General features: G+C 41.3%; 1 protein-coding gene across 1 annotated transcript in view; it reads left to right on the forward strand.

Annotated features, from left to right (window-relative positions):
• Nucleotides 1-1,798: 1,798 nt before the first annotated feature.
• DCC (DCC netrin 1 receptor) overlaps nucleotides 1,799-22,576 on the forward strand; it is a 1,038,356-nt gene continuing 1,017,578 nt past the window's right edge. Inside the window, exon 1 of the mRNA XM_033087479.1 lies at nucleotides 1,799-2,432. Coding sequence (XP_032943370.1) covers nucleotides 2,342-2,432 — 91 coding nt within the window. The 5' untranslated portion in view covers nucleotides 1,799-2,341. The remainder of the gene's footprint in view (nucleotides 2,433-22,576) is intronic.

A 22,576-nucleotide genomic window follows, 5' to 3' on the forward strand; every position in this document is an offset into this window, starting at 1 on the left:
GGAGATCCCAGGATCTTCTTATTTTCTTTCCCAAGACAGGAAGAGATAGGCATGACTGAGCATCTGGAAACAGTTGTCCAGTTCTCACATCATGGGGCTTTCCCTGATGATGACTTTATCCTACTTTTTTTTCATGTTTTTCTCCCCTTATTTTTAAGTAACTAATCACATTTTCTTCTCTCAGAAACTGATGAATTTGAGAGAGTGACAAGAAAGTGTGGGGAAGAAAGAGAAAGAGTGAATAGACAATGTAATACAGTGAGGAATGGGGACAACCTGCAGCTGAAATAGCTTCTTAAAAGACAGAACTTTTACCAGAGTGGTGTTTCTATTCATCATCCTTCCTCGCCAAATTCATTTGTTTGTAAGTTCTCTTACTCAGCAAAAATGTATTGGCATGTGCAATATTCCAAATCCTGTGCTAGATCTGTGAGGGGTGCAAAGATGAATGCCATACAGCTCCTTTTAAAGGAGTTTGAAGTCCTACAATGGAGTAAAATATAGAAAGAAAGTCAGCTTATAGGAGCTTTCTGAAAGGGCTTCACTGTTCACTCTTCCTAAATTTCTCTCTCTCTCTCTCTCTCTCTCTCTCTCTCTCTCTCTCTCTCTCTCTCTCTCTCTCTCTCTCTCTCTCAATCCATAATATAAAATTAACAGAATTACATTCACATATTGAGAGCTTTTTTATAGCAGTTTTATAATTAATTTATCTTGTCATGAATATTAAAAAACATAAGATGAACTCCAAAGGTACTAATTTGGAAAATAGATGTCATTTCATGACATAAATATGCTATGTAATCTTTGATAAGAGAAAACCTAGAAAAACCTGAGGGGATTTATTTTTTTCCTAAAGTATTTCAGAAAAAAGAATCACTGTAGTCTCAGGTTTTGTCTGCTTATGTAAACTGAGCCCATGATTCTGATAGAACTGGACTGTCTATCTCAAATCATTTAACAATTTAGAACTCGTTTATTAAATTAATGCATTATTCCATTATGAAAATGGTTTGTGTATACAGTGTAAACTCATGGCATGATAGAAGGGTTTATGCAAGAACGACATGAGAAGCAAGACTGTAAAAAGGATTCCTGTCCAGGCTGAAGTCTAGACAAATAGGGAGTCATTGACACTCTGTAAGAAAAGGCATACGTATGTAAGACTTAAGCTGCTTTTTAAGTGTCATTGACTCGTATGTCAGAGACCTGAAAAGATTTAATTCGGCCTGTACCAAAACTCATTTAACACACCGTTTAAACAACAACAACAACAAAAAAAACCAAAAAAACATTGAAATAGCTTATCCACTAACCATTTCCTCTGTCCTTTTCCCCTTTTTAACTGGGCTAATTTTTGGCCAGTAGCAAAGTTCTTGCCCCTTTGCTGCTAAGCTGTCCTAGGTTTTCCAGTCAAAAATAGTTTCTTGAAGGTTGAGTGTGAAAAGAGAGCTGCAGAACCCCCAGACGCTCACGCAATTCACTGGCTCCATTGACAAAAGTGACTTCCCACGCTTTGCCCACAGAGGGCATCCCTGCTCATTGATATGTAGACCAGGCGAATGCAGCTGCTAGGAGCCTCCTCCGACCGCTCTTTTTTCCCTTCGCCGTCATCCCTCTGCCCCCACCCCCACCCCCTTCCCGTGGAATCTTTGCCTGATCCAGTTCGTTTCCCTCCGGTCTCCACATTTTCCCTTCCAGCCCTCCACTTCTCCGGATCAATGGATAGTACGGCTCCAACTCCCAGCTCACACACCGCTGGCGGACACCCCAGTAACAAGTGAGAGCGCTCCACCAGCAGCCCCCTGCCTCTCCTCCCTCGGTCCCTTCGGCTCTTGGAGGAAAACCGAACAGCACCCCCAGTTCTCGGGGGATTTTTTTTTCTCTTCAACTTTACCCAGCCGAAGACAGGGAACCAGTCTCAACCTTTTAATGCACAGCCCAGCCATAGGATTGTTTTCTGCCTCCTCTTGGTTTCCCCTGGATATTCTGTTTATTGATGACTCCCAAGCCCCGTGGAGAGCTGTCTTCCCTCCTCTTGCGCCGTCTGTTTCCTTGAGTTAGTTTCCCAAGGTTTTTACAGGGGGCTCGGAATCTATTGGACTGAATGGAACTTTTTGCTGCCTCCTTTTGCTGCTGATTTTGTCAGTGGACGCGGAAAAAGGCTTCGGAGGCAGAAGAGGCGCAGGGGAGGTGGAGAAAGAGGTGGAGGAAGAGGACGACGAGGAGGAAGCCGAAGGGGCTCGGCGCGAGTGTGTGCATGTGTGCATGTGTGTGTGTGAGTGCATGTGTGTGAGAGCCGCCGCTGCCCAGGACCCCTGGCCCCGAAGGTGTTGGCTGAAATATGGAGAATAGTCTTGGATGTGTTTGGGTACCCAAGCTGGCTTTTGTACTCTTCGGAGCTACCCTGCTCGGCGCACATCTTCAAGTCACCGGTAAGAGGTTGTTTCCTTTCTTCTCCTCAAACCCCCCACCCCCTACCCCCTTTCCTTTTCCTTCTCATTTCATCTGGCGAGTGGTACAGCTGGGATAGAGGGAGAAAGAGCAAGATGTTAGGAGCTCTGTGCCCCATTTCCTCACCGATGGTAAAAGACAGGAAGACTTTTTTTCCCCCTGGGGGTGGAGGACGTTGGCGGCTGGGGAGTCGGGCGCCCCTCCGCTCTTTTTTAATCTGGTACTCTTGCATCTTAGCTTTCGCAAATACTTGCCTTGATTTGGAGAGCTGGCGGGCTGGGGCGGGGAGGAGGCAGGTGGTGGGATGTCGTTGAAAGGAACAGGGTTGGATCCTTACAGCCTCGGAAACCTACGGATCGGGGCAACAGGGCCAAGCGGAGGTCATGGAGGGGCTCCGAGGAAGTCTGTGCGGAAGGCTGGGCTGAGTCGTTTGCGGCTACAAGCGCCTTCCTTTGGGATTTTTAGACTTGCTGATTGAGAATCGAGAAAGGGACAGCTACTGTGTTTTGGTACTTCGGAGGAGGGGACAGTGGCGCTGAAAAGAGGCGCAGAGTTGTTAGGAAGAAGGAAGCGTGTTTTATTTTATTTTTTAGCGGTGCGTTCAGTTCGCACGCTGTCTCCAGATATCTCCAGGACAGTTCCAAACTCCAAATGACTGATATTCCAGGCAGCCGGCTCCCTGGCTCTGGCGCTTGGCAAGCGCAGTTTTTCTAATTAAAAATGGCAAAAGTGTTTGGGGAAGGGATTGGGTTATAGCAGGAGAAAGAGGGAGCTGAAGGATGCTCGGGCTGCTGCAGTCTCCAAATACGGAACAGGGGCTTCGACGGCTAAAATAATTTAAAAAGAATAAAGAGCCTCATTTTCATGTCCACTCCTTTTGCCGGGCCTCACCACAAATGTAGGTGGGCACTCTGGTACAGGGGTTGGGCCTGGTGGGGAAGCTGTGGAGAACAGCCAGCTGAGCGTTCAGATCCCTTCGGAAGCGACCTTTTCCCAAATCCAAAAGAAAAGGAGCCGCAGGCAGGAGCCAGGCGTTGCTAGGAGGGCCCGAACCAGTGCCTTGGAAATTAATAGGGAATGGAAGGTAAATGACAGCCAAGCCCCCAGCTGCCCCTGAGCCTGAAGCTCTGGCTTTCTTGTTCCTGCTAAATGCTGCATGGCCCAGGGTGGCGAATTCGAGTAGAGAATGTGCCTCTCCAGGTCGCTAGGGATTCAGACAATCAAGCAGGGGACCAGCTGGAGGCTCCCCAAATCCTGGTGCGGGTACCAGCGAACAGGAATCTGCGCATACACGCATACACACAGACCCAGACTCCTCACCTTCCTTGTGTCAGAGCGAGTGAAAGAATGAGTGAGAGAGAGAGAGAGAGAGAGAGAGAGAGAGAGAGAGAGAGAGAGAGAGAGAGAGAGAGAGAGAACACGGGCGCGTGCGCGCGTATGGTGCATGAGTGAGTACCCGCATCCTTGCGCTCAGCGGCCCCTTGCCTTCCTTCCCTCCCTCTCTGGCCAGTCCCCACATCCCGGGCTTCTCTCTCCCGGAGCTTTGTCCTCAGCAATTACTCCCTCCGAAGGAGGGCGGGGGTCATCCCCGAAGTAATGAATAGGTGTCTTTTTAAAATACCCTCCTTGCTACCCACGGAGGCTAGACGCTGCAGCGAAGCATCCAGCCTTCCGCACAGAAGATTGACTTGGGCAGTTTGGGAGACGCCACAGAGGGAAGAGGGGAAGTTCAGAGGGGCATCCCTCGCTGGGTAGAAAGTCTACCAGGTGGGGCTTGAAATGAGTCGGCTGAAAATATTGCACTAGGCACGGTGTGGAAGAATGGACAATGATGTTTTATCAAGTAAACTAAAATATTTTAAAGCCATTTCCCAAGTGACTGTGTCTGATGAAGGCTGGAGGTAAATAAATGGAAACGGTTTTATATATGTTTCACTAATACCTAAATCAATTGAATATCCCTCTTTCCACTTGTTTCTGTCTAGAGCGTTAGGGCCACACAATACTGCTTTATTTTAATTTCCTCTTCAACAGATACGTCTGTGTTTGAAAAGGCAGACAAAAACATGCATATACAGGGAATATGCCTGTGGATAGGCTTGTGGATCTAAATCTTCACGCTTCCCATACTTCTAAATTCATTCTGGTTATTTGCCAATGGATTGTGATGTCGTTTGCACAGGTCCCGGGAAAGTGGATGGTGCTATTTTGAGATACAGTTCATTCAGATGACTCTGGTCTTTGCTCATTAAGAGGTTTCTCCTCTATCTCTTAGTAGCAATTTCCCCTCTTTAGGTACATGGCAGGGAATTGCTGCTGAAGAAAGCAGAGTTCATTCTATGAAAGGACCAGTAGGAGGTGCCCATAATAAGGCCAAGTGTTTAGTTTACAGGCAGTGAAATTCCCATTCAGCAGGATGTTTTAAAGACTTTGTTGATGGGTAACAAAGGATGATGGAGACTAGCAATAGCGCCAGGTATTTTCCCACTTCCTAGATAAAGTCTGAAGCTGCTGTAAGTTTTTATGAAATTGTTATGCCATAACAAAGGACATCTCTGAACAGTGTCAGCATAGGATGAAGACTTGATACTGCAGGAGAACGGTGGCTTTTTAGTTGGTTTTTGTAAGATGCCATCTTCTCATGTATTTGACTTGAGCACCAAGCAAAGACACTAAGTAGAGTTCCAGGATCTCAGGTGAGGTGAACATTTCAGACGTTAATGAATGAAATCGCAGGTGTATATTATGTCAATTAATTAATTCTTCATATGTATGTTTGGGTTATATTCTATTGAAGGAAAAAAAAATCTGTCCGAGTTTATGTAGTCTGGACCTGGTACAATGAGGCTCGCTGCCTCCCCCATCCGTTTTTTATCTCCCCAGCTAAAGTAGACCAGGTGCCCCATCTGTGTTTGTGTTGATGGAGCATGGCAGGACTTGAGGGCTCCTGGGCAGCCCGGCTGTCCACTCCTCTTTGAGTGCTGCAGTATAAATCACCAGCGACCTGTCACAGCATCCATTTCCCACCTAGCAGCAGTTGCCCTCTGAGTTATGAAGCATGTGAAACAGCCACCACATGTGTTATATGTGAATATATTAGGCTTAGTGCATTTGCTTTAATGCTCTTAAAAGCTGGGCTGGCTTGGGCTGCTGATAGGCATTTTTTTTTTTTTTCTGGGGAGAGATTTATAACTTCTCACTGTGTGTGACTTACGTTCATTCTCTGGTAGGTTAACCTCTCAGCAAACTTCTTCTTATTTTCATTGAAGATGGAGTGCTTTAATCGGATCTAAATTGCTGAGTGAAACCTGCTGAAAGTTTCTCCTGCAGGATAGGGTGTCTGCAGGCTGTAGTATGGTTTTCTCAGCCAATGGGGAGCTTGTCCAGAGATTGGGGAGGTGATTTTGGGGTGAAAAGGATATTTTCACTTGTTTCTGGAGAGGGAAGGGATGACGCTGCATCATCCAAGGGGATCCCAGCACTCTAGTTATCCTCAAGCACATCTTTTATGAGAGGAGATATTTCTTCCTCTCCAGCTTGCGTTTCTTTTTTTCATGTATCCCAGTCATTGGAGAGTCTTCAAATGCCTGTGATTTGCTCCTGGGATGTTTTCTACGGCATCCAGTGGTGTCATCTACTAGTACTGTCTCCCTCCTTTGGAAACAAGCTCGGATTTCAATCTTGACTTGCAGACCAAACGCCTCTTATCTTTAGGTGGTACCTCCTGTTTACAGGCAGTGCTGCGGTTTCTGAGCAGAATATTTCTTTTCATGGAAGCCTGTGCCCTGAGATTACATTTTAAAGCAAATACACTTACTGTTTCTTTGGAGGATTTGCCACCGTGAACTTTGCCGGTGAAACTTCTTCCTCATGCCTCTACCAGACAGGATAACTGTATTAGAAAAGAATGCAGTTGTTTTTGGCATTTTCTTAAATGAACACACATATGCACACACAAAGAAGAGAGGATTTCCACCCTCCATGCCGCCTCCCCAGATGGATGACTTTGGGGTGAATTAAGATTGTGCTAATTTGATAGAGACTTCTGGAAACCCTTGTGATTTCACTAGTGAGTGAGCGTTTCTTGCTTGGCTGTAGCTCTTCCTACTTTGTGTCGATATGGCCTGTATGCTCTCAACAACTTAGAAAATATTAGGACTACATTGTTCTGTTTTGCTACTTGTTACACAGCTACCAGCTCCAATGATATCTTTTGATGGATTAATCTATCTCAGATGATAATCTCTTAGATGAACTGTATTATGTAAATTTTGGGAAACTTTCCTTTTGCCTGAGCAAAAAGAATAATGACATAAGCCTGTCGAGGATTACTTGATTAATTAACTAAAGATAAAAAGTCACTTGGTTCTGGAAACATACTGTAATCCCTAACAGAGAGTGATAAATACTGTGCGCATTTGCAATCCATAAAATGTAAATGTAGAGTAGTCTTTTTTCTCCTGTATTTTTTTTTTATGATGATGATCCAGAGGAAGATTGAAGAGCTCCATGAATTGTCACAACAGTTCGTTATACCTTCATGAATCATATGTAGCCTGAGATCTCAGTAACTCTTGATTGAAACACACTGAATTAAATATTAACATGATAACACTTTGCCCAGTGGATTGTTCTGCAGGCTGCTAGGGGGCTGCTTGCTTCTGTCCAGCCTGTCTCTACAGAATCACAGCTCTCATCTCTCAACTGTATAGGATCCACGCTGCCTCCTTTGCTACAACCCAGGAAAGCCTTTCTTACTGTAAATCGAGCCCCCGACCCAGGCATTGTGTTTAACATGCTGTATTGCACTTCATAAAATCACAGGGATTGGCCTTAAAAACAAACGTTCGTGATTGTTTCATGTAGTGGAGAGTTACGCTTCCTCTACGGACAGCTAAGTAGTACTCTTACCATAGGAGACCCTCCACTAGCGGCCCCTCAGCCAGTATTATTGAAGTTCTAGAGTTCACGAGCATTAAGAAGAGACAGGAGCGAGCTCTAGAATACAGTAGGACATGCCAACCTAGGCATGCTGTTTTGCAGAAGGGTTTTACTGGGTTGGAATAATAGAACTTTAATTTTCTTCCAAGTTACTGCTTTTCAGAGATCAAAGCACGTCTCACGGTATTACAGTATCAGTAGCATGGCAGTGACCCAAAGCATTTAAGATATTTTCCTTCAAAACAAGACCTCAAGTAAAGCAACTGTTAAACTTGTCAATAAGAAAGGATGAACAATCCATCTTATTTTACCTCTAGGCCAATTAAAAAAATGTGCAAGTAAAATTACATGTTACATATGCCAAGTGGGTAACAGCAAAAAATAAAATGCAAATTATTTTGCATCTTTATAATTGCAGCACTCAGGTAAATTACAGCACAATTTAGTACCACACTTTCGCTTCCTCCCACACGAGTGTTGATTCTTTATCTTACATTTCTCTGCTTTAGCACTGTTACTAACACAGAGAAATGTACTTGGCTTATTGATGGTCAAAAATACTATAGTGTTCTGAAGTTTTTTGACAAATTTTAGCCTGAGATTTAAAGACCAGGCCTCTTTAACACAGTGGTTAGTATGTATGCTTTCTTTGGTGGTTTAGAAATGCCTGATCTCTGTCCAATGGAATGGTTTAGAAATACATAATAACATGTATGATTGAATTTTCCTTCTTTGTCACTATTGATGGTAATTTGCCAATGGTAAACTAGTACATGCTGCTTTTTGTAAATAGTCCCACACAACCATATTATTCACAGCTTGCATTTCTTGGGGGAAAAGTTCAACCTGAAAACACACAAATCATTCTGTATTTATTGATCCTATTGTTAAAGGCTATTGTTATGACATGACTTGGGTGGGAAAGTCCCTCTTCTCTGCTAAATATCCGGAGCCTGTTGCCTGTAACCTGCTTCTCATTTCCGTGATGTACTTTAGCTTAATTTTACACATTTAAATTCTGTGACTTCTTGCTTGCTCAATCATTTCACAGTTTCGAAGGAAGAAGACTATACCACTTGCGATTATTATGATAGGACTTAACAGGGGTTGTATTGCAGTATGGGGATTTTTTCCTTACACTTTGCTCATCCTTTAAAGATTGGTTCTTGCTAGAAGTTTACTCTTGAGAGTACCTAGGACAAAACTGTGCCACGGAATTAATTGAATCTTTATGATATGGTCTAATGAAAATACCAACTCATTAGTGTAGTATTGTGACCTGCCACGAGAGCTTATTCTTTATTATTCTGGTACCTAAAATGTTCTTCACTCTGCTTTTCCATTTTTATAAGAGGACAGAGTCGTTAAACGGTTAATATGAATATTATTTACTCAAGTCAATTTTCTTAGTAACTGACGTTTCTTATTAAAAAACAAGATTTTGAGATTTTGCTAACTTTTCCATAGTTTTTAAACAAATATCCACTCACTGAGCTACCTTTTAAGTCTGTAGAACATAATTTGACCTGTCCTTAATAGATCCAAGGCATCGCTGTCCCTCAGTTAGTATATTATCTGATATTATGGGATGATTTCTGAAGATACTACATCATTCAGGGCTGTTTATTTTTCCACATGGCCAAGGCTGCTGCTTTTATTTCCTTAAGATTTTTATTCCTGATTTATAACATGGGTTTTATCTACTTGCTTGTCTACAGCTCAAACTTCTCCCGGTTAATAAAACTTCTTTAAAGCGGTTGTTCTTTTTTTCTGTTTTTGATTTGCTAAGAAATAGGGGCCTGGATTTTGTTGAGATTATGTCTAAAGTGAAAGAGGAGATTCTGTCAGGACCTGAGTCCCGCACTAGAGGAAAAAAAGCTAATTGGTTTTAACTAATGGGTTTGTAGCATTTCTTCAATCTGATAGTACTTTATATGCCACTTTTCTTTGTACAGCATATTTTTCCTTGTTAAATGAGTGTGTGCACTAGATTACTTCTAGGTATATGACCAGCTTCGACATCACACGATTTATTTAAATTATGAATTGTACTATACATATAGTATTTGGTATAATTAATAATAATAACATTAATGATCACAATAACAGTAATGATAATGAAACCAATACCCATGTACCCACCAGCAGGTTTCTTCATTTTTTTTTGTTAATTACTCCTTTGACATTTTTACAGTTTTGCCACTTATGTATGCATGTTTAACATATTATTTTGCTTTGCCTGTACTTGACCGTTATAAAATAAACATAATGTGTATATTCTTCTCTGGTTTGCATTTTTGCTAAACATTAAATATCTGATGTTTATCTGTGAGGATGCATATTGCTGTATTTCAGTCACTTTCTCTGCTGTATAATATTCCATGATATTAGTTAGTCATACTTTAATCAACCATTAATGGACTTTTGGGAAGTCAGTGTTTTGCTCTTGCCAGTAATACTGCTATGAACATTCTTGAACATGTCCCCCAGAACAGGTTCACCCCCATGTCTTAGATATGTAAGAATGGAATTGCCGAGTCATAGAAAGACTATCTTTACTTTTAGGAGGCAGTGACAGCTTGCATCTATCGATACACCTACCGGGAATGTAAGAAAGTCACCTTTGCTCCATGTCTCCGCCAATACTTAGAATTGTCTTATGTTTAGTTTGCCCTCACCTGGTGGATATGAATTAGCATCTCACTGTGGTTTGCATTTGCCTTTCCCTAGTTGCTAAAAAGGCTGAGCATTCTTTCCCCATAAATGTTTTGGCCATTGGTGATTTCAGCAAGATAATTCTGATTCTGTTTCTGCAACTGAGCCACGTTTGCTTTGAGGCATCAATACCATCAGGAGTTCTTCTGTTTTTCCTACTAAACAACCTTTTGCCTTTAGCCATAGATGTTATCAGTAGTCAACTTTTAGGAAGTTGTCGCCTGATGCTGTATCATGCTTATGTAGTGCAGAATTTCCTTAAACCCCTTTCCAGAGCGAACACTTATTTTAAACTGGAAAACAAGATTCTTAGTGATTCTAAGGTTATCGAATACCTAGAGTAGCCCTTACCTTGTCAGTATCCTGCCTTATCCTGTTTATTATGTCTGTATAGCATATTGCTTAGAGGGCAGCAGGATGCTGGAGTGCCAGGCTTAATTTGAGGAACATTATAAATCTCCTGAATATAACAGAACTAAAAGACGACTCAATCACAGAATTATAATGATAGATGCCAAGTCTGAGTTAAACACCTTACTCTGACCATTGGAACTTGGTTATGTTGCCAACGTGGTAAGATGCATAGGTCCCGCATCATGGTTACATATGTGACTGTGGGTTTCCAACAAACAACCACGTGTGCACATGTGCGTATGCACACCTCCCAGTTTTTGTTTGGGTTCATAATTGTTTCAGTGATTCCTATGGGACAAGCTAATGAAGGGCCTTGGATGACATAAAGCATGGATCTGCTAGCAGCAGTGGCTTCTCTAGCGTGTTGCCTTTGTGCAGAGTCATTAGAGCTGTGAGCCACGGCTGAGACATCGAAGGAAACCCCCAGCACCTGGAGACCTCATCCATTGTTTCCACATCTTTTCTCAGCCTCATGGGATCCCAGAAGAATATAAATTAGAGGGAAAATCTACAAAGCTTTTCCTTTCATGTCTAATGTCTGGGCAGAGCTGTTCCCTGCAGGACAATTTCTAGTTATTTTTCCTCTCTAGTTTGAGACATCTCCAGAGATGGTTGGTTCACTGTTTCCCTTGGGAAACTTTTCAGCAGCCTATCAGTCCTTGCTGTTAAAATGTCACGTTACAGTTCATCTTAGATGGTCCTGTTCTAAATGTTCTTCCCGTTGCTCCTGTCACCCAGCTCTTGGTCCCTGTTTTCCGTCCTCAGCGACACCCTGCCTTGCTGTGCTTAAGTGCATTGGATAATTCTAGCCATAAATCATGCTTGCCTACCCCCTGTTAGCCTTTACTTAACCAGACTATTAATATTTAGTATATTTAATCTTCCCTCATACCCCTCGAGAAGCGTAATCATGTTTATTTTTCCTACCTGATCTCCTTCTAGTTTGTTTATATCTTTTTGGTCCTCAAGGGACCTAGCTTGAATGTGCTCTTCTGAGTAAGGTCTCTCAAGTCATATATTAGAAAATATAGACTTAGCATAGTCCTTAGCTTATTGTACAGTCATTCGTGAGTACCCATTTTGTCACTCTAAAAATCTGTGTTCTCATTTTACAGGCAGGACTATTAATGCCTTACAAAATCGTTGAGGTATTATAAGGATCAAATAAGATCAAGATTTTCATTCAAGATAAGAGTTAACTAAGCATTTGCTCTGAGTTACAAAGAATTAAATGAAAGGCCTAAATGTGTTTCTGTCCTCCGGGGGTTTATCAAGTCAAGGTGACAGGCACAGACATAGCTAAAGAGAACACAAGGCAGAACAAAGTGCTCGTTAAATAAAAAGAAGCACAAAAAATGTGGGGCAGACTGAAGAATATCAACTGCAATGTTTATGCATTGTATCATTAATAAATTAATGTTAGCCAGATGGGCTGACAGACCCAATTCATTCACCCCGTGTCCTTAGATTGGTCCAAACAAAACAAAACAAAAACAAAAAAAAGGGAGTGTAAGATGTTGTCAGTCATGTGTAAACCGTGCTATGGGTGTGGTAAGAATGAGGATAGTGTTTTTCCTGGCAGATCTGGCACTCGTTGCTATAAATACATGACTTCCATCTTTCTTCTTTTACTTATCGAGATGGTGATGGAGTTTTGAGCTTAGTGGGATGGAAATGTTAATCGATAAATATGTTAATAAATCCATAATTTCAAATGACATAAGGCTTTGAAGACAGAAAGTATTGTAGGAGAATACTGAGCAGATGAAAGAAGGCTTCCCTGAGAAAGTTGTGGTTGACACCTGAAGAATGAGGTAACTTAGTTGCAGAGGGAATTTGGGGAGGGTCAGGAAGAGAATGCTAGGTAAGAAAAGTGAGTGCAAAGGCCCTGGGGTGGGAGGAAGCATAGTGAATTCAAAGAAGATCAGTATAACCAAGGCCAAGAGAACTACGCATGGTAACAGCTTAGCGGAGACCCGAGAAGACCTTAGGAGCCTCTCTCAAAGATAGTAATTATTTGTACTCAGTACAGCCATCCCCTCTTAACCTGCGTTTTCACTTTGTGTGGTTTCAGTTACCTGCTGTCAACTGCGGTCGAAAAATATTAAATGGAAAATTCTGGAAACAATTTATAAATTTAAAATTGTACTCTGTTTTGAGTAGTGTGATGAAATCTCGCCCTGTCCTGCTCCATCCCATCCAGGACATGAGTCGTTCCTTTGTCTGCTGTCTCCACACTATACAGATATACCTCCGAGATATTGTGGGTTCGGTTCCAGACCACTACAATAAATGGAGTAACTCAATAAAGCAAGTCAGAATCTTTTTTACTTAACATTTTTTTTTATTAGTTTCAGGTGGACAAAGCAGCACAGTGATTAGACATTTATATACCTCACAAAATGATAACCCCAAGAAGTCCATTACCCATCTGACTCTGTACACAGTTCTTTCAACAAGTCAGAATCATTTTTGCTGGTGGAGGGTCTTGCCTTCAGTTTTGTAAATCGTGAATCATCTGTGAAGCACAATAGAGTGGAGAGCAATAAGACGAGGTATCACTGTCTATGCTGCCTGCTCCTTAGTTACTTAGTAGCCATCTTGGTTATCAGATCGACTATCTGGTATCAGTGCTTGTGTTCCAGTCACCCTTACTTTACTTAATAGCCCCAAAGCACAAGAGTAGTGATGCTGGCAATTCAGATGTGCCAAAGAGAAGCCATAAAGTGCTTCCTTTAAGTGAAAAGGTATGACAGGCACAGACATAGCTAAAGAGAACACAAGGCAGAACAAAGTGCTCGTTAAATAAAAAGAAGCACAAAAAATGTGGGGCAGACTGAAGAATATCAACTGCAATGTTTAGGAAAACAAAAAACATAGTGTATGGAGGGTTCAGTTCTGCCATTCCGCATATGCACCAGGGGGTCTTGGAACATATCCCTGGCAGATAGGGGCGGGGACCTACTTTAAATATTGGTTGAATCAGTTGCAATGCGTTCATGACAAATACTTTTTTCTAATCTCAGTGCAGTCATTTAAAAATTTAAGCAAATTATATAGTCAATCCTTGCCGTGAATTTATGAAGCTATCCTTTATGTCTAGAAATATCTTATGGGGTTTTGTGGACATAACTAATGTGTAAACAAGGCTAAGGGATTTTGAACAGTGTAAAGAGCTAGACCAGGAGTGTCCAAACTGCAGCCCGCGGGCCAACTGCAGCCCGCATCCATTGTTAATTGGCCCGCAGCAAATTTCAAAAATATATTTAGTTTACTTAAATAAACCAGGTGAGGCAATACGTGCTTCACCTCGAGTGAGTGGCCCGGCTGTTTGTGTATTTTACCGCATATGGTCCTTGGTAAAAAACGTTGAAAAAAGTTTGGACACCCCTGAGCTAGACAAATGATTATTAGTAAGCATGTGTACCAGGCTACTTATTTGAAAGCTATCACTGAGCAGAGAAAATAGGACCTCACCTTTTCTATAGATGTAGGTTTGGCATGGGAACATTTCTTTTTCCTCTGGCCTCCTTCAAAATGTGTACCTGATCATTCTTTGTGATTTAAAAAGGGGGGGGGGAATGAATCTATGATTTAAAAGAAATATTTTTTCAGCTTATTTTCTCAGTATGCTTCTTTCCTATACATTTTCTCTCCATTACTATTTCTTAAAAAAGAGAGACAGTGTTCTCTTAGATTTCAGTTAGAGCTCATTTAGAAGTCATTGAGTTCACAACCTTTCCTTTCCCAGAGCAAGTTGCAAAGGAGTCGGTTCCATGTTCCTGTGGTCTTTGGCCCTGATGAGACAGGTGGCACAGCCTAGGGGGAAAAAAGCCTGCCAGCAAGTGTGTTTCACTTTGACTTACCAATCTGTGTAATGGAGACAAGATAACCTCTCTTTCCCAACTCTGAATTGGAGATAAACTCACCCCCACAGTTAGATACATAACATATCCCTTCTGATGCCTGACACCTGATAAGTGTTTCATAAATACGGGCTATTTTTAGTATTATCTTAATATGAGCTAGATTTATACTGGGATGGTCTTTGCAAATAGAAAATTTCACAGGCACAGGCAGGCCACTGTAGAACCTTCCTCAATTTCATTGAAGATTTTAAAGACTTAGAATTAAGGGAGACAGTAAGACTCCAATAGCCATTTTGAAATCAAGCACATGCTTAGTTCAGTGGGCCATGGTTTAGCAGGCCATGGCCCATGCGTTTGATGGATTTAGAGGCTAACTGGTTCAGCTAGCTTAGACCTGACGCAGTGTAATACTGATCAAACTTGGCACCATACAACACAGCTCCTATGGATTCCTCATCCAAATTCACCTCCCCTGTTAACTCCTCTCTGGTTAACCACATTCACCTCCTACAGACACATTGATACTAGCATCCACTTAGCATGAACACCTGGAAGCAAGTACTTGCTTGGTTAAGGTATAGTGCTAGTAGGTATAATTTGTCCCAAGACTCTTCTCTCTGGAGGAGAGGCTGTCACCTTGATTGTGTATCAATACTCAGCCCTACCTCGTAAGAATTCATTTAGAATCTCTGAGATGCAGCCCAGCACAAGTTATTTTTTAAAGCTCCACAGGTGATTTCAGTGCGCAGCCAAGTTGGAGAAACTGTGTCCTAGGGCCTTGCTATTCAAAATGCGGTCCACGGACCAGTGAGTTTGCATCACTTGGGAGCTTTTTAGAAACACCAGCTCAGGCCACACCAAGACATACTGAGTTAGACTCCCAGGTCACTGAGATAACACTGCTCGTGTAGACTGAAAACCCACCGACAGAAGTGACCCTTGTTTCTATTTCTTTGTAAAAGTCAAGTCAGTGGGAAAAAGCTTCTTCCATACTCGTCTAATCTTAGCTTGAAGGCTCTTTGGAGTCCTTTGGCTTCAGGAGCTAGTCTTGTAATGACAAACTATGCTAACATTAATTAGTCTTCTGGTTTGTGGTTTAGAGTATCTCTTGGAGGCCACGGCATGTTTCGTTTTCCTTGAGATTTAAAGCTCTTAAAAATGCCCAGAAAATATTCTTTGGGGGTCCCACCTGCCTTTTCTCTTTTTTCATCGATGCTCAAGAAAAGAAGGCACATCTTAAAAGGATCTGCTGGTTTCATTCCATATTTTCCCCTCCCTTCACTTCAGTTTTTCCTTAAAAATACTTAGATCCAAAGAAAAAGACAGCCACTTGAGAGGGTTACTGGGCCCTGCACCCCTTCTCTCCCCTCCGTCCTCTGCCTCTCAGGTTTGATGCTAAAAGCACCCACCACAGGTGCTCGAAGTCGAACCCTGACAGGAGACTACGTGAACCCCATTCATAACCTTGCCTTTTGATTGGGAATGGCCTTCAGGGTATGAACAGACCCAGTGCTCACTTGCCTGGGCCTTTGTGTCAGGGGAGAAGGGGCGTCACTGAGGTTTTTAAAGAAGAGTCAAGCTTTACAGACAGAAAGCTCCCTGCGAGGTTTTGAAGCTTTTTCTCCACACTGCCTGGGAGAGAGAGGAGCTTTAACTGGCGTGCTCCAAAATCAGACTGTACAAGAAGAGAACGTGGGGGCTCAGCTGTGCAGATCGGGTCAATCTGAATGAACATCACTAGTGTTCCTCCTGCGGAGAGAAGTTTCTGCTTAGCTCAGGAACTGTAGGCCCTTTTCTGGTCCCAGTAGAAAATGAGTAGGGCTTTTGTGAAAGGTTATGTAAGGCTGCTGTTTTTTTCCCCCTAGAGTAAAATTCTATTTATAGAGGGGTGAAACTGCCTCTCAGAGGGAAAAAATATGCATTTTATTCCCTAATAGCTTAGGAAAGATAATTTAATCAATCTTCAAGGAAGAATTAAAGGAAGCGGAGAGAACAAAATCACAGGCAGAGAGAGTGGGGAAAAAAGCAGTAGGAGTAAGAGAGCGTCAGCCTTGCTCTGGTCCTTGGTACTGTAGCATTTATAGGGTGACCTGCTGTTCCTGTTTCACTGTAACTGAGAGCTTTCCAGGCAGCAAGACCTCAGTGTAAACAACAGCACTGGCTCAGGTACCCTGGAATGGTCGGTCACCCTAAATTAGGCACCCGAGGTTGGGATGGGAGTGGGGAAAAGATGGAAGTGTTTTCAGTGCTGCAGTGGTAGTTTAGATAGCACGCTGTTAGCCTTATAGAGGAAGAATGGGGGCTGGCATCACGCCTGTGAAGAGAGGGCTGTCCCAATAGCCCAGTAAAGATGGGTGCCCCTTTGGAGGTTTAGCAATACCTTGTGCCTTGGCTGTGATTTCTGAGTCACAGAGTCCGTCCCTCTAACCCGTGCTAAAGTCAAACTTGATGTTCAAAACTGAAGGGTTGTTTGTTTATTTTTCAGCCCACTACCTGCCCAAAAAGCTGTCAGAAACAGCTTATTCTCAATATTAGCATATGTTTTGGAGATGGTGGGATAATGTCATGTCTAATACTTTTGTGTTTTACTGTGCCTAGTATGGTGCTGGGTGCATATTAATTATTCAATAACTACCATTAACTCATTGATTTCCATATAATAATTATTCTCAAGTTTACACAGAATCTGAAGTTGCTCTTGTGCACACAAGATACAAAGGTCAGTTAAAGATATGTTAAATTTCAGAGTACCTAGCTTTTAACTACAGACAAGTTTATTCTGTTCTCTATTTCTCCTCTTTTTTTGTTGGACTTTTTTTCTTTACATGCCACTATTACTAATTTTATTGGCAATATTCCAGAATTTTTGTGCAAAATTCAAATCAAGGACATCTTGCCAAATTAAAATGCAAATAGACTTTGCTATCTCTGTTATCTCTGCCACTAATGCATCTAGGGCGTTTGTCAACTCACATGTATGGAAATGGAGCAAGATAAAATAGGTGAATGATTATTTTCCATATAATAATTCCGGGGATAGAGTCTGTGTTTTTTTAGGAGAACCATTCCTGAAGACTGGAATGAGTCAAAGAATTGAAATGTTATTTTAGTTGAAGTCTGTGGAAGTCAAGACAAAATGATGGAGGTAACAGCGACACTCAGAATGAGAAGGTCAATACTTCATGTGTTTCAGCACTTCAGTTAAGCAGGAAAGGACCTCAGCGATTGTTTGAGATGACCCTCTCATTGTACTGATGATGAAATAGGAAAGTTAACTGAGAAGTCAACTGAGCCCCCAAATCACAAGTCTAAGAATGAGTGCCATGAAACATTTCTTCACACATAGGATTAAATCTTGGTTCTACCAAGATTGAACTCGTATGACCCTCTTTATGATCCAGGGTCCTCATTCCTAAAATTGGGGAAACCATTACTGAATGGGTGACTTTTTTTTTTTTTTAATATATGACACTAAAGGATTATCACAGTCCTTGGCACATAAGGAGCACTAAACTATTTCTATTTTTATTAATTCATTCAACAGATGTTTATTGAGATCATGCTTGGTTTATCATATTTGTTGGCTCCTATGGTGGATGTAAAAACATACAACATACTGTCACTGTTCTTATAGAGTTAATAGAATGCCTAGGGAAATAAGACCTCGGCAGCTTAAATATTTTTTAAAAAGACAGAAAAGCAGAGTCGCAAGGCAATATATTAAGAACCAAATGAGTGAGCACTTCGAGGAGAGGATGAGAACACTGTCAGCGAGGCTTCACAAGTGAAGAAGAATTGAGTCTGGCGGGCAGGGTGTTTGGAGAGGAAGTGAGTGTATTCCTACGTGGGCACTGCTCTTTACGTGTGCAGACTATGGAAGATAAGAGGAAGGGTGGTGAACACTTCCCTTCTAACAGTCAGCCACCCACTCGCCACTGTGCCGCATCTTGTCACCAGCGACAGCTTCTTTGTTCACTAGCCTCTAAGCAGATTTGTGATGACCTAGGGGCAAAAAGGAGAGAGAAGTGACAAAGTCATCTGAGACGTAACTTGGGCGGCATCAATAATGTAATTTTAGAATAAAGAGGTCTTGCCTACAAGGATTCCTAATAATTTTAGGGAGGTCTCAGAAAGATAAATTGCTCAGGAAAGGACAGATGGCATCACACACCACATTTTGAACCCTGCGATCTATAATAGTAGCTGAGAAAGCAAATTTAGGCCTCTGAACTGATGGAAATTACTGTTTCCATCTTTTTCCTTTCAGCACAGCTTCAAAATGTATAAAAAACTTTCATTCAGGACTCCAAAATCTGTTATTACTAATGCGTGGCTCACCCATAAAAGGTTTTCTGTACGTTTTACAGCCAAAGGGCAGGTAGTGCAGCCTAGAATTTTCAGCTTAAATAACTTTTTCTTTGTCCTTTCCCCCCAGATACTCAGTCATATAAGGTTACGATAATTAATAATTGGTAAATGATGATAGTGATTATTATGTTGCTTTATGTTTGTCTGATACTTCATAATTTCTAATGGCTTTCACATGCATTATCTAAATTCATCTCCTAATAGCTCTAAAAAGTGGGCAGAATAGCAAATTTATCTCATATGTTTCGTGAAGAAGGTTATGAAGACTGGAGATATACTATTTGTGTAAGATCACAGTGAAGTTACTAGTTCTGTAAGAAAAAAACTGCAATCTTCTGACTTTTAATTATTTCACTCACTAATATGCTCATGTATTAAACACCTTCCAAAAATGGAGAGGGGGTTGGGAAAGCAAGAGCAACTTACATTTTACTTACGAAAAGTATATGCTCTAAAAAAGGTGGCATTTAGCATTCAAATCTTAATTTTGAATAGCATTCTCCATTAAAAGGAACAAGGGTTCCTTGAAAGAATGGCTAATTGTAGAACCTAGGTTGGAAATAGATGATAAGCCTGGGGCATCTTACAGTGCCAGAAAGTAAGGAAGTTCTTTAAAAGTGAAAAACATGCAACGATGGAGTATACCGAAGGGACACAGGAGCTAACTGAAAGCTCTCAATGGCCAAAGCTGGAACGATTTGAGCAACACAGGAAATCAAGTGATTTTGGATTACAACCCAAAATACAAAATAAATATCCATGAATCCATACTACTGTAAATAAATGATTGAATAAATAAGTGAGAAAGAGTAGACAAATCTCCTATACAGAAGAATTCCAAATAATTTATATGGATCATTCATCCTCAAGGAGGTAGAGTATCAACTCCACTCTTTTCAGGAAGGGCTATGTACAGTGACTTTTTCCCAAAGAGTACAGTATGGAGGGGGTAAAAATACAGTAAGAGTACAGGGGAGGGGGGTGACTTTCCAGAGGAGAAACCTGATAAACACTAGCTCAGCCTGACCATCAAGGCCATCATCAGCAGTGATACACCATGGTAACAGCAAGTTACCCTGGTGCGATGGGATGAGATTTGCACTTCAACTCGGTGATCTCCATGTCCCAAATTCATCACCCCATTCTAATTAGGAGAAAAATAGCAGACAAAACCTAATCTTACAAAATACCTACCCGGTACTCCTCAAAACGATCCAGGTCATAAAAAATCAGAATAGTCTTAGTTATTGTCAGTGCCAAGAGAAGCCTAAGGACATGTGGTGACAAACGTCATATGCTGTCTTGTGTGGGATCCTGGAACAGAAAAAAGGACTGTAGATAAAAATAAAGAAAACTGAAATAGTATGGACCCAGTTAATAATAATGCACCAACATTGATTCATTAATTTAAATAAACGTGCCATATTATTATGTTATTAATCATAGGAGAAACTTGGTGTGCGGTATGTAGGAACTTTCTGATGTGTCTTCACAATTTTCTGTAACTCTACAACTATTCTAAAATGAAAATTTATTTAAAAAATGGTATATTGTTTTGTAAGAGTGAAACATCGAGCAGAGAACGTAATCCCACTAAGCTCATTTCTTCCTCTTTAAAATAAGAACAGTAATTCACTCTTGTATGGTTATTCTGAGAATTGATGTTTCTATAACCCTTAATATGCCTGCGCGTTCCTCAGTGTGGTTGCATCAGCACCACTTACACCCAGTTTAAAAAGAATTCAATAAATAAAATGCAAATGTGCAGGCCACCTCACACCACCTGGATCAGGGTCCCTGGGCAGACCAGAAGGGACCAGGAGACGGCATTTGTAACATGCTTTCTAGGCGATTCTTATGCACACTTAACTTTGAAAACCACTGTACTTTGCTGTGTATTCTCTGAAAATTAATCATGGTAGTTCTCTGTGTACCGAGCCAGTGTTTGAACTCGGTATGAGTTTAAGTGAGGTGGACTTGAGTTTAGATCCCAGCCCTAGAATTTTCTAATTGGGAGAACTAGGGCATGGTACTCTACCTCTCTGTCCCTTGGTTTCCTCATCTGTAAAATGGGAAAAGAATACCTAATTGGAGAGTGTTTATAACCTTATTTAAGAAAATGCATGTAGTTCTTGAGCGTATGACCTGAGGTGCCCGAAGCACGTAAATAAAACATAACTAGCATGACTGCCTTCGTATTATAGTATCAGCGTGGATGAAATGAATGAACGTGTACAAACCTAATCTGCTCCTCGTTGTCACGGATGCCCCGTACTCTCTAAAACAGCCCTTCAGCCTCCTGCAGTGTGTTGCTTACATGTTTTTAGGAGTTGCACGAGGAATGTCATGAACAGGTTGGCCTGCTGAGCAGTGTCCTACCTCTGGCAGTCTGGCATGCCCACCCGACTTCTCCCCTGTCCTCAGGTAGCTTCCATCTCCTGCCAGGCATCCTGCCTCCTGCTAAAGCATGATTCTGTCCAATGCCTGAGTATACTGACACCCTCTTCCTCCTTATCAAACTTATCATACTACTTGTGTCCCTTGTTTTACAAAGTCCTTTAAGACAAACATAATTCACTTATCGAGGGTCTGTGATCTTCCTCTATGGATGACTCAGATTCAGCTGAAGGTCTGGTCTGAGAACAGATGTCACATGTCCTATTTTCCTGTGGGTTTAGCCTGTCTTCAGGTCACCAGTGGAACTTCTTTAATTAGTATTGAAATCTCCGCTATATTAATGAGCTACTGTAAGGAGATGTCTGGGTTTCTTGAGTTCATACACCATGGTTAGTCTCATTGAGACTGAGACATATGTAAAGTACAAAAAAGTAGAATAATAATAATCAATATTGTAAGACTGGTTTAAAATGACGGGCAGCTATTGCATATGAAATATTTATTACCCACTATTTCTGTATTTAATAAATGTATATTTCCTTAAGCAGCAATATGACAGCTAAAGGACTCTATTTCCCAGAATCCCTTGGCGATAGGATTGTGTGACATAGTTTTGACAAATGGCATGGAATCGGGAGACTCCTTGAGATTTTGAAGAAAGTGTGCTGTCCTGCTGTAAGCACCACTCCCTTCCTCCTTGTTGCTTCCTCCTTTCTGTCTGGACAGCAGAAGTGATACCTGCAATTGCATTACATCACCTGTTAAGGAAACTGAGAAGGAAATGGCCAGAAACTTGACACCGTGATGACTTCTTTGAATAGCAATGACATCTTGGGCCTGCTTCCTTCCAGACTTCTTGTTGACGTGAGCGATTAAAACTCTATTTAGTTTTAAAACACTGTAATGGGGTTTAGCCATTTGTCACCACACTCACTCCTAACTGCTGTGTGTTCCCATAATAAGTTATTTACCTCTCACAGTAAAACAAGGGTTGGGGCACTGATATTATGTCTTTTTATAGGTGGCAAACGTGAGACATGAAGAAGTTAGCCAACTTGGCTTTGTATTAGTAAATTACAGACCTATGATTCAAATCCTGGCTTTAAAACACACATTCTTGAGTGCATGCTATAATTTCTAGATAAATAGAAGAGGTTATTAGTATTATAGTATTGTTATTTTTATGATATTCACTTTCCCTCTCTAAGTAGATGATATTTTTACTATGAACATGTATTATTTAGACACTTCTAGATTATTGAGTATCTAAATAAAAACTCAATTTTCTATTAATCATTTTCAAATGTCACCGTTTTCAATAACAAGTTCTAAGACAGCTTCATGCACTTTAATTTCCTCTGAAAAGAAATCCACTGCCACCTTATAAAAGATAAACATTCCAGCTACAGCTTTGGAATGCT

The sequence above is a fragment of the Rhinolophus ferrumequinum genome, chromosome 19 (assembly GCF_004115265.2).
Source record: "Rhinolophus ferrumequinum isolate MPI-CBG mRhiFer1 chromosome 19, mRhiFer1_v1.p, whole genome shotgun sequence".
In the NCBI taxonomy this organism is placed as follows: Eukaryota; Metazoa; Chordata; class Mammalia; order Chiroptera; family Rhinolophidae; genus Rhinolophus; species Rhinolophus ferrumequinum.